Source organism: Bombus pascuorum, chromosome 5 (assembly GCF_905332965.1).
Source record: "Bombus pascuorum chromosome 5, iyBomPasc1.1, whole genome shotgun sequence".
In the NCBI taxonomy this organism is placed as follows: domain Eukaryota; kingdom Metazoa; phylum Arthropoda; class Insecta; order Hymenoptera; family Apidae; genus Bombus; species Bombus pascuorum.
The window spans coordinates 114,719-133,173 of record NC_083492.1 but is presented as its reverse complement, the minus strand read 5'-3'; the positions used below and the strand labels follow the sequence as shown (position 1 = coordinate 133,173).

The 18,455-nt window shown below is 37.1% G+C and overlaps 1 protein-coding gene across 10 annotated transcripts in view; it reads left to right on the top strand.

Annotated features, from left to right (window-relative positions):
• Positions 1–270: 270 nt before the first annotated feature.
• LOC132906687 (carcinoembryonic antigen-related cell adhesion molecule 5-like) overlaps positions 271–18,455 on the top strand; it is a 102,625-nt gene continuing 84,440 nt past the window's right edge. For 8 of the 10 annotated variants that reach the window (XR_009658028.1, XM_060959071.1, XM_060959078.1 and 5 more), the window contains exons 1-2: positions 271–484; positions 6,912–7,393. Coding sequence is in view for 9 of the 10 variants with exons in the window: in XM_060959071.1 (XP_060815054.1) it covers positions 7,336–7,393 (58 nt within the window). In the remaining variant the exon portion in view is untranslated. Of the gene's footprint in view, positions 539–6,911; positions 7,394–18,455 lie in introns of all 10 variants that reach the window. The other 2 variants (XM_060959069.1, XM_060959070.1) reach the window with 2 other exon arrangements.

Genomic DNA, 18,455 nt, shown 5'->3' with positions numbered 1-18,455 from the left:
GGAGGTGGGATGGAGTGGGTTGAAGTGAGGCGAGGCGAGGCGAGGCGAGGCGAGGCGAGGTGAGGCGAGGCGGGGCGCGGCGAGGCGAGGCGCGGCGAGGCGTCGCGAAACGAGGAGAGGCGAAACGAGGAGAGGCGAACCGAGGGATACCGTGAAACGTGCCGGACGATTTGAGAGGGCCGGCCGGCTGACGCGAACCAAGGGCTGAAGCACGGAGTGGGGCGCGAGAAGCGTCGCGACGCTTCTCGGTAGCGCCGGGAACTAAAAGTCCGGGCGGCACGACGCGCCAGTATTCAGCCCGCGACGGTCGCGAGCGTTCGCGTACTTTCAGCTTTGCTAGTACATATGTATTTATTTGGGCTTGTTCTGTGCACGTATATAGTATATTAGTACATACACAAACGTATATCCGAGTTCGTAAGGATAAATCTCCTAACCGGGGCAAGTGAATTTTTCTCAAGATTCTTTTCGACCACGCATATCGGTGAGGAGACGGAATTGAAGAAACTTTTAACTTGTGATGGGTGAACAAATTTATGTAAAATGTTCCAAAGTTCGAACTTACCGAAGGCAGTTGCCTTGCCGAGTTTCATTTCCTCCTCTGTTCTTCGTATCCTTTTTGTTCCCATAGGCAACAGCCACATTTCTCTATCTAATGCCCATAAAATGAACTTGGCCGAAAGGAATCGCGTTTTACTTTATTATGATCCTTTTTCTCGTTCTTTTCCTTTTCCTTCTCCGCTGTTTCTCTTATTAGCCGCGGAAAAATAACAGAAATTTTGGTCCCGATTTCATCTTGCCATTGGAGCACACTTTTTACCCTTTCTACCGACCATGTATTAACATTAATCGAATACCGTGCGATCATTTACCAATATCATAATCTAACAGAGAATTCTTCAATCCCTATAGTTTTCCACTTTGACGCCAACGATTTAACGAAAACTTTCCACAATATATATTCCACGTTTTCCGCTTTTTCGTTTTTGCAGTCTCAAATATGTTTGAGACGTTTAATCAAATACATACATTGTTCTGTCCGAGCATTCTTGATAGACTATAAGTGTTATCGAATTTGATTCGCGATTGAGATGCGTGCAATTGTAACGCACGTTTGCGATACAATTTACGTTTGTAATTTCTGTAACTATATTTTACTCGACGATAAAGAGAAGGTAAAAAGAGAACTGACTCAATTTATTTCCTTGTCGATACCTTATCGTTCTATTCTGTCTATATGTCGCACGACAGTATGTAAGATGACAGCAAATTGTATAAAGAAAAGACCTCTGTCTTACAATTTACAGTCGTTCGCTTCGTAGCCTCCACTCTCGCATCAATTTTTATTTTCATTTCATTTATCGATATCGAACAACCTAGAGCATACGTGACTTCGGATACGTTACCGCCAGATACACCCTTGCCGTGATTTCATCCTCGTACGAATCTTATTCGACGTTGAATCGTTGCGTTGGGATTGGTAACAGGACCGCCGCTGCGGCTTAACGAGTTCAACGAGTTTTTCTCGGTCGACCGTTCGGTAATTGAGGATCTGGTGGCACACAAAATTCCCACCGATACGATACTTTTATCGACGAATTAATTCGTATTGATTTGCTGTGGTGGAATGAAAAAAAAAAAAAAGAAAAAAAGAAAAAGAAAAAAGAAAAATAAAGAAAAGGACGTTTTTCAGCCATTCGATACTGACTTGGGTGATACCGACAAGTGTTTCCAAATGCATCGAGAGCACCTAGATTTTAACGAAGCATAAACGTATGCGATTCCTATCTTCGATCGAATGAACAATTCGTTGTCGTTCGCGAGAATTTATAGCGATTTCGTGCTTATACTAACGCCATGAACTTCATCGATCACATACTTTAAGGATAGATACGTATTGTTTAACCAAATAACCTTAACAACTTTCCTGTCATTCTGTCAATTTCTGTCAAAATCTCTTTCAATTCTAATACAAAGACTCTGTTGAAATATTTATATATATACATATTTATTTGTAGATAGAAAAAGATGAAACTGGCCAAATGTTTCCCGCTTCCATGCTTCACTCGATATATACTCTCAAACTTTTCCGAATAAAACAGATACATAATTGGAAAATCGTCTATAACAATAGCCATTTTCGGTACGTCGAAACGTTATTTCCTTTTAAACAGCACGGTACAAGTTAGTATTTTCTGTTGCATTTCTTTCGTTCGATTCGTTGCGGAATAACGAATTATCAGCAGGAATGTGTTAAAATATACTCATTGAAAACGACTATCGCATTACGCAAAGTACCCATTAGAAGTTAAAATTCTTTAATCTCCTTTAATCTTCTTTAATGTGCGGTATATATAGATTGCGTTAATCGAAGGATATACTGAAACATAGGGTTTGCGTTAGAATGTTGCACGAAAACGTACGCGAATATCCACTACTTGTTAAAAAAATTGAGAAAGTAACAAGAGCTCGATTATTCTTTTAAATTACGTGCTCGTATGATAATAGATAGCTGCTACTATATATGTAGATATATAAAGTACATTTGTATTATAAAAATTGTTAATTATTTCGTCGTATATATATATATTTATCAAAATAGAGATTTAAACAATAACGAACAATCTGGCGAATTCAGGGAAATGAATAATATCGATTTAACGTAGGAAGTGAAAATTGTTGAACCGACGCGACGAGCGGAGAATCGCATTCGAATCTAAATCCTTCTTGACGCGAACATCGCTTATAAACGTTTTCAGTAAATAAGTTGTTAGAAGTGATGTTTCTCTCCCTGTTAAATAACCTGGACAACGTTTCCTACCGCGCGACGAGTAAAGTCCCTCTGGGCTGCTGGGCGTATTAGCAAATTCGATTCGGTGCGGTAACTTCCACCGTTCCATCGTTCCACCGGTGTAACACGGATGGAAGGGATAATGCGAACGAAGCACGATGACGTCGACGTTTAATAAAGTTTTTCGCACTCGAGGTTCCGAGTTCCACCGAATTTTATAGATAAACACCACAGGAACCGACAAAAAGCGTTTTTGTTGTTTCCGCGTTTCTATTTTACACGCTTATACGTATCGTTCGCTTAACGTGTTTAATGCTTGTAAGTCCACCTAAACATGCAGTACAATCCTACTAAAACTTTTTCTATAAATTCAAACAAATTTGATAAAATGTCCGTTTCTTACGAGATAAGTTAGATGCTGTTAATAAAAATCACTGTGATTTCGATTTTGCATTCGTTGCGTCGTACAACTGACAATGAAATATAAACTGAAAAGTGTGAATCTTTGGCACTCGGTGACAAATCTTTTCGACAGAAAACCGACTGAGAGGAACTTGTGTTTCTCGAATGAAACTAGTTGCTTTTTAGTTTTAGAGATGCGAAACTTTCTTGAAATCCAGTAAATTCATTGATTTCTCCTTTCCAGCGAATCAAAACCTCTTCTATTCTTGTGCCAAGTTTTAAACTAGTAAAACTCGACCGGATCTAGACGTGAGAAGGCGAACAAGTAAATTCGATTTGATAGCGTAATCCAAACTATAAATCATACAGCTTTTTCCTTGAAATTATTTGGAAAAGAAACGCAAATTGCGACTGAATATAACCGAGGTAAAAGTAAAAATTTCAGATTAGAGTCCAATTATAATCAATAAGTACGAAGCGTTTTTAGAGTTAGCAAAATAGAATTTAGTTTTATATTAAATTGTACATCGAATCTGTAATTCTACGTATACGATTGATACGCGGGTATCGATGTGCGCAGGCATGAAAGGAGGCCAGTACAATTTTCGTTGCGCGAAAATCTCCACTTTTAAGAAAGAAGAGAATAATTTACGTTTACTTCGTATCGAAGTTAACATCTCTCGTCAAATTAAACGATTTTCACGCAAATATCGTTACACGTGTAAATCTTTTATTTGCAATAACTTAACGAATAACAGCACATTTTCAAAAAGTATAGATTTATGTATAATATCATAGATATTTAAGATGAAGAGAACATGTTTCATAAATGTCAGTGAAAAGTTAAAATATTCCGTATTTTCAGTTTGTTACGCGTCGAAAGTTATCGTTTCCTACCGTAACGCATGGAAACTGTCCTCCGTTTATTTCATTATGTTTAGTATATACATACCTGCATAGTTGGACACGTCTTCTTCGGGATTATTTCACACGCTTTTGTCAATCCTATTAGCTTTTACCTTATTCTTAACAACAGCTGCCTGTGCATCGTTTTACCGCAAATTAATCACTCATTGTGTCCTTACGTACTTTATAGTAAAATTTAATTCGTTCTGCGAAAATCATTCGAATATCATAAAATGTACATCGTAGGAAGAACGATTATAAACAGTATAGTAACACAAGAGCAATAATAGGGGAATGATTTTGCGATACAAACAGAATATAGCACAGCTGTATATGTTCAATTCAAACTTCTTCCGTGTAACGATTTCCAGTGAACAAAGACAAGCATTATTGTCCACATCGAAAAATCTTTCTACATTAACTTAAAAACTAATGAAAAAGTATATATACGTAAACGCGAAAACAACAAAATTCATCGAAATAATCAACAGTTTTTTTTTTTTTTTTTTTTTTTAGAATCGAACATTTATCACATTCGAATTTAATGGAATCTCATAGTACCGATCTATACACGATAGATGAAGAAAAAATGATATTCTTCAATTATATGTTACGTTCGATCACATTGCTGAAATATAATTTTCTCGTGTTATTTATTGTACAATTATATTTGGATGTGGTTTTATTTGTAATATATCATTTGGTGCTCGTACAATTGACACTTCTCAATAAATGCCAGAGATACGTGTTATATTATATTATAAACTTAATAACGTTAATATTACGTCGTAATTGATAAATGAATACGAGTGGATGCTAATACATATGTACATCGCGAATAGAGGATAAATAAGGTTGAAATTCCGTCGAACGAAGGTACGCGTGTGTATTGAAACGGCGGAAAAAGTGAAATGACGCGGTAAATGTCCTTTAAAGTCGAGTACGAAGTTAGTTGGCAAGGAAGAGCACCGCGAAGGTTCATACAATTAATCACTTAGCAGTTTTATTCAATTATGTCTTGCTGCGGCCCAGAGTGCCAGAACGCGAGTAGGAGGATTTAGGGTGGCTAGCGACAATGGCGTAGGTTGAAAGGAAAGTTGGTAGAAAAGGAAGAAGCAACGGAAGCCTTGCTAGTGGTATTTGATTTGTAAGCGAAAGCATAACACACCGTTAGAGTTACGCTATAAGGTTGCACAGAGAGATACGTGTTCCATGTTCATCAATCATCGACGATAAAATCCATCGAAAAGTCGAGTTGCCTTTTCAATATGCCGTTAGCATATTCGCGTCGTATTCCGTGGTATGGAGAAAGAGGGTCGATAACGAAACAGACAGAAAGCGAAAAGCAGTAGCATGAAACACAGGAAGAGGAAAGTTTTTATCGCAACTCACATCCGTACGATTAGAAATTCTCCGTATGATTATTACTATTATGTTACAACTGGATAAATTATACGCATTGGCTCCTACTTCGTACGTAGAGATCTGCCGAGTATACCTTTGTCTCTTTAAAAGTCACACATTTACGACGCGCAAATATCTTTCCATATTTTTTCCTTACATTCCATGTATATTTTATTAAACAACAATTTTCTCAATTTCCAACAGGCTTTCGAACAGAGGAGATTCTGGCCAAAGATTCTTCGGCTCTACCCATATTACTCTGTATTACGGCATACTCTCGAGTATTTTGATTCTACCGAGTTTGCTCACTTGGTTTGCCAACTTTCTTTCACGATAGTTCTTTCCTTCCTATTTCTTATTTCCTATCGATACGGTTTTTCCTTCCTCCGATCGAACAAATTTTCCATATAGAATCATGACTGATGAACATCGATATCTGTACATAACAGTTTACACAAATAACTTTTCATCAAAATGTTTTTCACATTATTAAATATTTTTGAATTTTTGCATACTTGTAATTGGACAACTTGGACAAACACAAAGCGTTTGAATAAGAATCATGTCATGATAGAAGATGATTGGAAATATCTTTGTTGTCTTATCGACGTAATTGTGGTGTGTATTGTTCTAGCGTAATGTATCTCGGAGAATACCGTGATCTTTAAAATTCGAAAGCATTCAATACCTTTTCTCAATACGGGATAAACTGCTGCGATCGCATTCGTGGAAAAAAGTCAGAGCGTTTTGAAATAACCGATATCCTTGTTCAATCAGTCATAACGGCGTAATAATTTCGTCATCTCTCCGCATTTAATCCCAATAGACTTTTGTTCATCGAGTCACGTCGTGTCTTTTGCGAATTAATCGTACAAGAAAATTATTGCTGTTTACGAGTTACCGACCGTACGAATATACGTATCTATAAACTAAATATATTCGTTTTATAACTTGTACACCTTGCACAAACTGTCGTTAAAGTGTCGTAATAGAGATCATTCGAAAGAGCTTTTCCTTTTAATCTTGGTTCATACGTTTTTACGTTATACATACGTTATACATGCCATGTATGTAGTCCTTTTAGACGATATTATAGATAATTTTGTTAGTTATTATGTAATATATAAGTAAATTCGGAATGTTACACGGTGTGTGATTTTCACATCAAGTAATCTTTTTCGATCGTCGAATTGATACAAAGCATATTTCGTCCCGTAGTGTATTCTTTTGAATTAAGATACAGTGACCATGTATGCTTTACGAATAAATTGTTGCATCGTATTTGTATACTGCTTTAATATTTAGCAAGATCGTTGTAATCTTAGTAAATGTTAAATATCGTTTTGATAAAAATCTAATTATAATTTTGTTTATCCAAGTCTGATATGTGACGTTACTTACATTCCAGAATGCAGAAAGAGAGTATGTGGAGGAGAGTTTCCCGAAGAATCGCGTGAAAGTGAGAATCGCGATGGTTGACTACTTAAAAATGCCGATTGTTTATTAGTGGGGAATTCTAGAAATGGCAAAGTAAAAGAAGAAACGAAAACAGTGTAGCGGAAATCTTACGAAACGTGAACGGCGGGTGATATGAGTGAATATAGGATCTTTCGTGACGTTAAATGATCGAGTTACGGCTTGGTCGAAACAATCCCCGTCGATTAACCGGCACGCGATACGTCGGAAACACGATTAAAACACAGTGCGTCCTTCTCTTTTGCGCAAAGAAACCGACAGATTCGTGAGCTCGCGTGGAAAGTGAAACAACGTTGGATACAGGGAACGGAAGAAAACGGGGTGCGTTCGAGAAGAGAAGTGAAAAAGGAAAAATAATGTGGTGTCACGTCCTCGCCATCGTCGTCGCTTTTTTGTGCGTTGTCTACGCTCAAGGTTAGTCTGATTTTTATTCATGTTTTTATACATATTTTCATTCTAATTTCGAATCCGCCATTGCCTTCTACGGTCAACGTGTAACAATGGGACGTTCGTTGTCGAAATATATAAAACACACTCGCCCATTTATTTTTATGAATATGTAACAGACAAATGGTCAAGGACTTGTGATTTCCCTATTTAACAGAATCTTGCAGCTGTATCTTGTAACGGGTGAACTGTTGAACAGACGATGTGACAGAACCCATTCTATGACAATATCTGTGACCCATGCGACCATACATTACCTGCGTGATTAGTTCGTACGAATCAAGTACCCTCATTTTCATCCAAGATCGCATCACGTTTCTGGAAATCATCGATCAAAATTTCAAAGTATGTTCAGTCTAGCGTACACGTATATATCTTCGTTCCACGTGAGCCTGTATTCGATGAAACTACATATCGCGAGTACGTATCGCGTGCGTATTCATGACGAAAAGGTAAAAGCACCTATGGTTAGAAATCAGAAAAGAATTCCCAAGTCCGATCGATACGCTTCGAGATCCTTTGAGAATGTTACCTCTGAACTCTGAATCTACATATATTCATACGTTGAACTCGAGCTTGTAAAAGTGTTAAAATGTCGCGTTATTATGTTAACTACGGTCAACGAATTTTGCCTTTTCGTAAAAAATTCATCAACATATAACCTATACGCATAATTAGTTATATGTATATAAAACATTATATAAATATAATGCAGAACATGAAACATGAATAGAAATTTTGAATGTCTCGCTGAAACCTGCTTTGTAATAAAATAGGACCAAACGAACACAGTAGAGCGCAATAACGAAGAATTAAACGAGTTGATGAAAACCTTATCTACTTTCAAGTTAGAGCAAGAAGCCGTGATACAAATCTTTCGTTGTATCTGCCAACCACACGATACAAAATGTATACAGATATGTTTCACAAAAATATTTCTTTTTAAAAAGCTTCTCGCTCCGTCGCATCGTGTCGATCTAAAACACACACACACACACACACACAGATCGTCGTTCCGTTGTTTTATAATTTACTTTCACTTATGTTTTTAGATATATACGTAGTAGATACATGTAGTTACAAACTGTTGCACGTAATAAAGAAAGAGTGTAATTCATTGGGATTTATGAAAATCCAAACGATGCTATTTGTTCCGAAAAGTAATTTTCACGTTTCTCCTGCATTTTAATGCTACTTTTCCGACCGGAAAAACAAAAGGACTGAATCTCCATAAATAAATATTAATAATGTTTATTACGAAAAGCGGAATTGGATTTACAAAAAAAAAAAAAAAAAGAATAAATAAAGCAATAAATTCAACTGCTTATATTTTATACGCGAATGTAGGTGCGTATTAGTGATACTCGCTTAAATGAGGTAAAATAGAAAAGAAGATGGATATTATCCGAGACACGTCGAGCAATAATAAACTTCCATTAACTACAATATTATATTTTTCGATTGGCCGTCCTCCTTTTCTAATTTTTTTATTAGCAATTTTTTTATTATACACTACTCGAGTGGGTATACTAAATCGGTAATCCCTCGGAAAATGCAATTCAAAGGGTCATAAAATCTCTACCAATTCTTACGATCGAAATCGCTGTCAAATCACGCAACAGTATAAGCTATTTATAATATCTTATAAGATGGGAGTGAGAATCGACGAGACGCCATTTGAATCGATGAAAGATGAAACGTTTACAATATTTGCTTCGTTATAATACTAAATATCGCCATTTTGATTAAAACAAATCAACACACGATGCAATCGGACCATCTTTTAGGCGGTAATAAATCGATAGATACAATAAAATATGGGCAGGATACACGGGTGTAACAGCCCTAGCGGGTATAAGATATATTTTATATATGTAGATACATGTATGCAAATAGATATTATGTTTCTCATTTCATCAATAGATATTCAGTTTCGTCATTTTGTTCGCACTGGCAAAAACTATTCCCGAGCGCTATTATTCACATTTCGCGACAAGTACGTGCTTATTACACGTACGCATCGATACATACGATATTCGTAGATCGTATTGTAAAGTCAAGGATTTTGTCACGCCTATTTCTCGAGTTGTTTTAACGCAAGCGGAGACGCAACCCTAGGCTGTTGCTGTTGTGCGTCGCGAGACCCTTACGTGCAATCGAATCGAGGTCGCACGCGTGTTTGCGTCGACGAGTGCACGCGAATTTGTACGTACGCACGCACTCACACTGTAGTCGCAAGCATCGAGGCGTGGTCGGCGAATTATGTGCTACGCGTAGGGACACGTACGTAGGGAGTTGTGGCGTTACCGCGTCACCGACCTTTACTCGTGCACCCTCTGTTTCTTTCGTCCACCCCAGTGGATCGTGCAGTTTACGGTTCCCATACGGCCGTGGATAGATTCACCCGTAGCTTCGTACACTACGTACATACGTGAAAACAGCTTTTGCTGAAATTGTCGAGAGCTTTGCGATGCTTCCTCGGGCTGATGACGAGGCTTTGAACAATACTGCAACATTCGAGGTTGCATTCTGTTTTTTACCTCCTCTCCTCCCTTTCCTTTTACTCGTATAATATGCCCAAAAGGAGTAAAATTTCACCTTGCGTTTGATAATTTTCGAAATTTTGTATCACACGCGTATCGTGCGTGCAATGAAACGGCAAATACGCTGGTGAAAATAGACGAATTTCCAAGTTCGACGAAGTTTAACATTTCCCTGTAATATTTAAAAGTCTCCGCAATTAGTATTAATAGTGTTTAGCAAAATAGAACGATATACAACATAACATGACCGTAGTGATTCGTCACATTTTGGTATTGTCAGAGTGTTGTAATTGCTGATTTTATTAAGAAGCCATTAGGCCGTTGCAATTATAAATGGAACATGGAGATAACAAACGTAGTCTACGTTAAAATGTCGAAAGTTCAGTTTTGGAAACGGTTTTGGCGTGTTTTATTGTAGCTGCTTTTTTATAATATTGACTAGGTATGACGGGCAATGGTCATGTTTTTGAAAAAGTAGACACGCACACGTTCGCTAGTGTGCACGAAGTGTACGAGTCAGTGGAACGTATGAGATTGCCAGCAGCGTTAGAACATTTTTGTTTCGATGCTTTTAACGTTTGTGTCATTTTACTTTGAGAACAAGTTGTGCGCATCGCGTTCACGCTTCGAAGTGAAATGCATTGCGCTCAATGTACGCAAGCATTGTTTACTAAAATTGACATTTAGCACGATACCGTTATAATAGTATCGTTATGTTTTTGTGTCTTTTTCCGTTTAAACGTAAATTTGTACGAGACGAAACTAGAATCGTGTTGATTTCGAAGCATTTGATATTTGCATATTCCCCGATAGAATATATTTGCTATGGTAATTCATAAATTTTCAGCCATTACGCTATCCACTATACTATAATGCAATATAATTCTATTTGGTGACTTCACTCATCATGATACACATCTGCCGATCGATATAACGAATTTAATTAATTCGGGTGACGCGTAGCGATCTTAATCGATCGCCATATGTTCTTACTGTCAGCCGACGTTGAATTCATGCGTTTCCGTCGCTAGATAATGTCAGTTATCGATTCGTTTTAACGTATACGTTGATAATGCCCTCTTTCTACTTAAATCGTCCATTTAATATCTTACGTACGATCAATTATTTATCTTAATTGTATAAAATAAATAAATGAAACAGATTTAATTCCTTTATGTTCGGATTGGCATGAACAATGTGATAATAAAATCTGACCAAATATTTAATACAAATTTTAATACCTTCGTTATAAAAATAAGTAATTTAATCGGTAGCGTTACTCGTACATACGTATACGTACATTTGCCGTAATATTTAATTACTACAAGTAAATAGTCTTGTGCCACTTTCGTGGCTTTATAATATGGCTTTTAATAGCGATTAAACGCAGAATCAAATCACAGTATTATCAATGATCTGTGTTGAGTAGTGCTACCGTCTAATATACAGTGTAATATATTTCGAATATAAAATGTAAAATTTAAAGCAATACAATGGAAAGAATGTGACCGGAATTTTCATACATACAGTTTATGTACACGCATATGGAAATACATATGTACTTATCAACAAAAGCATCAAGAAATGAATTCATACTGTGGACACGTTGCCACTACATGTACGCATATTACTGTACATAGTTATTTTAATAAACAAAGTAATTTGCTGTACATTTGCTTATCGCTGAGAATGTTACTGTCGTAACTTTAGTTCCCTTTCTCTTTCTTTTTATCCTATTACGTGTATATACATATATATTTATTTATTATGTACGGATCGCCGTAAAGCAGCGATAAATAATAATAAAGAAAGAGAGGAAGGAGAGAATATCGAATTGCAGGAAGAAATTTTGCACTAGTCGTTTTTCAATCTTGCATCAGTGGTCGAAATAGTGGTTCTGTACGAACAATCGTTTTTGCGAAAGAATCGACTGGTCCGTCTTGGAGAAAGAAACGATACTCTGATAGGTTTAACGAGACGGGAAAGATTCTGACTAATTACCACCAGAGCTTCTTCTGTAAGTCACTTATCATTGTAGAAAAACTAAAGTAGCGCAAAAACTGAAAGCTCTAGCTCGCAACAATCATCCTGCATTCAATCCATTTTCAACACGCGCATTATAGTAACGCACATCGTATAGCAATGTGTAGCGGCTTTTCAAAACCAGCATCGTACGTAAGCGTAGAAATCAGACGTTTCGCAAGCGTTTTCTTGAATCGGGCTGTTTAGTTGGGCCGAATGTTCATTTCCTTCTAACGTACACAGAATTCTAAATGCCTTCTAAAGCCGAAATCAATTGTTAAGCATTAATCAAACATGACTTTTCATTTAACGAATATAGATATCATTACATCGTAACATTTTAACCTATATCATATTTAATCAAATTTCATCAAATTTAATCGAATTTATTTTATTCTTAAGCAATAATAAAAATTAAAGCATAATTTTTGCTCAATTACGTTTGTCATACGCCTTTCACGGTGTAAAGACGAACGGAAAACGTTTCATTTGCAAAATCGGAAAAGTACTTTCTAAATCGACGATCTTTAATATTTCAAGTTTATATTTCAGAAATATTTCAAGTTTGGCACATAGTATTTAATTCGCTATCACTTGATAAAGAGTTATCTTAGGAATTAGCAGGCCTGGTTGCCAGAAGGTAACTACGCGAAGCAGCCGTCCGATTGCCTCTAATCCCAACTACCCTCTATTGCATTAATCCAGGTATCTGGAAGCTGTTACCAACAAGAATACCGAGTTCTGACTCTACTTGTTCCGTAGATCGGTGTATCCAATACTGTGCAGTATTGTATTACGGGGCGGCAGTCATCTTTCCCTTCAACGTGCCAGAAAATATGATTGTTCGTCCACGTGGATTCGTCGCTTGTATCGATCTTACAAAATATTCTAAAATCTGATCTAATAATCTAATTGATAACATAATCGTAATCACCATGCTAGATATTTAATGCCCGGCGGCAACTACATATTCGTTAACCTTATGCATATTTGGACAGCGACCGTTACCTTCGAATGTCGCGTGACACTACGCCGTACCATCTCTGCCGTTGCTTCAAACAATGATCTTATTACTACAGTAACTTGTAATTTATTAGTCTTTGCGCATTTCTTATAAATTTATTCTTTGCTAAATTTCTTTCAATAGTATATTACTATGCAACAGAGATTAATACAGGATCGTATTTTACAGATATCTCTTTCTTAAAGACTTTTGAAAGTATGTATGTAAACTAGTTGACGTATGTATATAAACTGATGTGCATAACGTATGTGTAATATAATTTTATTACACCATTGATAATTTTGCGCTCTTTTCTAACGAAATCGTACATCTTATCGTGCCATATTGAAATTACAGTATGATTTCAAGATTTATTACATCAGCTATCAATAACGTTCGAGTCATGACTATGCTTTTGTCTTCGTATACAGTGTACAATAGTACTTTTTTGCTCCTCAGATTTACGTTATCGAATCACAAATGCGTTTATTACGTTTATTACCATAAAGATATTAGTCCTAGGTTATCGCTTAAAGCTACTATATAAACTATTATTATAAACGATGTCTATTTTCTTTTCTTTTTTTTTTTTTTTTTTTTCTTTTATTGGCATCATCGACCACGATAAACGTATAAAATTCGAAACGGGTTAATTTAATGGATGCGAAAACGCTTACCGTTGAAATCAAACGGTAATCTTTTTACACGCATGCACAGAGTTAGATTACGGTAATTATTTGGTACTCTCCTCGCTGATTTCGATGATTTTTCATTCATCGACGATTCCGACGATTCCTATGATTCCGATGATTTCGTTGGCGGGAACATAATTCTGAACGACAACAACTTTTTTCCCATACACGTGACCGTTGCTCGGCCCTAGTTACCGGTATATTCGCGAAATACTGTCTTTACGGCACATTGAATCCTACCCATATGCGTGCATCCGTGACACAGTCGCAGGTATAAGCGACACGTTTTGCCGCTTCGTTCGCCGCTTGGCGATCTGTTTACATCCATCAGCCATCGATCTTTTTATCTTTGTATCATACTTTACGCGTCCAAACGAACAGCTCGTGGGAAAATCTCGTTCATAAATCGCGTATACCGGACTGTAAGAAATTTCTTTGATAATGTTACTTCGCTATAGATCTTTCTTGCTACTTCTATAAACCAACAAGCCCAATACATGGATGATATTTACTTTTAATTCAGTTGTAACAGACATTTCTTAGAGCCTCGCGTATACAGTTGCGCGTTACAGTTTCGAACTTTCTTCCGAAGGATCCGCGATATAACCAAGCTCACCCAACTCACGTTTATATTTATATATACTATAAAGAAAAGACAAGAATTAGGTTTAGGTTAGGTCATTTTATTCGGCCAATACTAATTCGCTGTAGTGGCTTTTTGCATAGACAGAGTTTTGCGAATACCTTGGTATCTAAGACCCAAGCGGTGGTTACATGTATAGAAAAAAGTTGTTCAGAATCATATTCCCGACAACAAATGATCCTAAAAAATCATCGAAACCTAGGATGGTGGTAGCTTTCTAAATAATTATCTCTATGTTCTTTATTCGCGATAGAATAGCGCATGATTAGAGGATTTGGATTTCAGTGACCTATAGCTCTACAACACGATATCACGCGAGGCTAAATGACGGAATAAAAGGACGATTCTTGCGTCATACAAGGTGATCGAAGTAATGTAAGCAAGTCAAATTCTATTAAATTATAACGATTTCTTTCGCTTCTATTTTAATCGTTGTACTTGGCAATGGTGTCTCTCCGACAAAGTTTTTCTCTCGTTCCGTGCTCTCTTCGAAAAAGTCTCTGCTATCTTACACCTCTTGGTGTTTCTTTACCTGTTATCGTGTTACAGGCACGGAAACAGCAATAGGATAGACAAAACATCCATCGAAACAATAACCAGATAGTAACGGCGGTAGTAGCCACGTCTGATAGGCACCCGACGATGATCCCCCCCAGAGGGATCAAACCTTAGTACAAAAAACCTTCCCAAATCAGCACTCAATACCTTTTTGATATAACACTCTGAACCGTTACTCTGTCGGATTCGTACAATAAATTTTACTATCATATCTAAAGTCCGAATCTTTTACCATACTTGCGAAACGTTCTAACTACGACACGAGGAGATCACCGGTGATTTGTTTATTTCGTCATTTCCTGTGTCCTCTACGTGACAACCGCGCTGCTCGTCACGGGCCTTATTGCCGAGGAACAGACGCGACAAGACTTGGCTAGACGATGAGTCTGACTGAACGGTTTCGAGGGTCGTCGTGTCTTGGACTTTTCCTCCAATTCCCAACCAACGATGTCCCAACAGCTCTACCTTCGACGATGAATGGTCATCGTAAAGCTAAACGGTGCATACACGTAAAATCATAACTGCAACGATACGGTTACTTAAAACTTGTCGATACGGTCCATCTTTCGTGGTACACAGTGCCCATCAAATTTCGTCTCTACGTTGCGAATAAGAACTTGTAATAGAAAGTAATTTAGGCAATTGAAATTACTAATTCGCGAGGCATAACTCTGGCATAGAAAGATATTCTAGACTAGGTTAAAGTTACAAGTAATCAAGTATCGACATCGATCGATGCAGTACCACCAAGGATTTTATTTTACGCAATATCCTGCCTCTCGATACACCGAATCAAAGTTAAGATACTGTACACTTGGTGCGTCTCTGACTGAGGTTTGCAGCCCTTATTTTCTCAGGTTTCTGTCAATTCCCTCGTCAAGATGTTCAAACACGTAAACTTCGATGCTCGATTTCGCTATCTCGCTATATTTCTTTCACCAACCTAAAACCTTACGGGTTATACCTTGTAGCATGGTATAGCTCTGGCTGTCACCACTTTCTTCGTTACTTCTTCGGTCATTCGTCTCATAAAATTCCCCTCATCCTTAAAAACTAACATTCGCCTTTTCTATTCATCGGATACACTACTATCTGCACGAGCAACTATTACTTTATCTACTATATCTAAACACACCACAATGTTACAAATCTTTGCACACATTATCGATGCGTTAATGGTATTTGATATCGATATCGATATGAAACCAAATCAGTCTCGTCGAAATCCATTCGGAGTATGAAACGATAAGTGTGCCCAATGTCTTTTATACGATAGGATTCGTCCAAGCGAACAAAACTATGACGATTTTTCTGCGAGATACAACTATAGTCGACGTGTCAGTTATTAAAACGTCTGATAATACGAATAAGAACGTATTTCGTGTCTTCGACAAACATGTTCTCCCGACGAATCGATTTGCTCTAATGTATGCTAGTTACGTTCCTTCTACGATACTTAGAATTAGAACAGACTACTACTCGAAACACGCACGTGGTCCTGTTACGGTTACTGGAGTTAATTCTGTCGATTCGATATGTGTATGTCTGTATGTACGTATACAGTCTGTACGTATGTATATGGTATGTATGATGTAGCTTCGATCTATGAATTTCCACTGCCATACGTTACTTAGTGTTATCTCGATTACCAGGGATTCAAATCGATTACTAACAATTTGTAGCCACCGCCGGTAGATACACATATACGCACTTAATCTGGCAAACCAGAATTCATATACACGTATATCTACGTTTAATTCGCATCTAGATTTACGCTTACAAACTTAAAATAAATCACTGTCACTTTGAAGAATCGGGCGTCTTGCCTTTCGAAAAAAAGCAAAACTGATCTATCTCTTAAAGATTTGCGTTAACTGGAATTTGATAACCGGCAGTTTAACGTTTGTTCTTCTTTTCTTTTTCTTTTTTTCTTTTTTTCTTTAACAATGATCGATTATGCGTTTCGATGGATAAAATCGAATAAAATAAAATGTTTCGCTTTTGCATAAAAGAGCAACTAAGGAGAATCTTACGAAAATATAAGAGAAAAATAGGCGTCTTAGTATTCATGAAAAAAACTCGATCCAAACCGACACGACACCTCAAATTGAGCAAAAGTATTTCGGATCATATAAAATACGAAGTACCGTTAAAGGTTAAACAAATTGATCGGTACGAAATAATACTGATAAATGTATGTTTGATGGCGAGTACGTCAAAATGTATGCAAGTACTGGTGAAATTATTCGGATATAACGATGATTCTATCGATGTATATACTCGTCTTCGGTCATCTTCGGAGACCGAAAACAGCGTTGCACGAAAGCTGAAGCGACGAGGGAACGATGGAAATGGTCGGGCGTGCGGATGCGTGTAAGGATGGACGATACGCGCGTACAGAACACGAAGATGCGTGAAATTTTGAGTCGATGAGAGAACGAAGAAGGAACGCGGGGCAAAAGAGGAAACGAAGATGGCATTACGCGAGAGCTATGCCATGTGTCCCTTTCCTTTCGTCCTTATAATATCCTTATAATAATTTTATTTCGTTAAACGTTATTTCGCTTTTACGTAAAACGACGACATTTCTGATCCATCATAGGAGATTCCCTCTTACATGCGTTGTGAAAGAATAGCAAAAAGGAAGATCGATATTCCGTGTCAGAATATGTTAGAAACGGGCAAAGTAAAATATTTTAAAAGTTTTAAAAAATGTAAAGGTTGGAAAGGTCAGGCGCAGAAGGGAGAATCTATCGAAGCGCGGAAAGCATTGATTACGAGAACAGAGAACAATGTACTAGATTAAAGCGCGATAATGCAGAATAGATTGAAAAAAAGAAGCTTAAAGGTATGGAGTGCAAATCAAGTGGAAATGAGACGAGAATGAATTCATATATGATAATTCCAGAAAATGAGAAACGGTATAAAAGTTAAACCGAAGTGGATGAAAAATATGAGCAGGTCAGCTTTCTGCTGATAACAGCAAGAACTTGAGCCGGAGATTAACCGATAACGATTGTGACCTCTTAGTTTTGAAAAGAATTTATATCATATTGAATATTTCTTACGTGCAAGTAAGAGTACGTATGATATAGAAAAGGTTGTGAACGTTTCTTAGTAAATGGGTGATTTTTCAAATAAATGAAAAACTATATCGATCGGTGTCGATATATAAATCTTTTTTTCTAATTCCAATTTCTCTAATTTTCCTCGCATATATTTACATGTTGCCGTATACATATACGATATACACATGTACGTACTACAAGATGATTTGAAAAATCTGCTCGTTCTGTAAACAAATCCGCTTAAATTTGTTATCTTTGGTATCGTTACCTTCGCTATCCTTTTCATTATTTGTACAATTATCGATAATTCTTGAACGATGATTACTTAAAAGCGATTTCTATCGATTTCCACCAGATACAATGCATTGCCGCGAGTGTGGACGTTTTGCGACAGAACCATTTCCTACTCTTCTAGGAGAAATTCAAATGTACCGGTAAATTGTTTTTACAATATATCCGAGTGTATAAACGGCAGTATGCATTTATTTCTCCACGCTTTT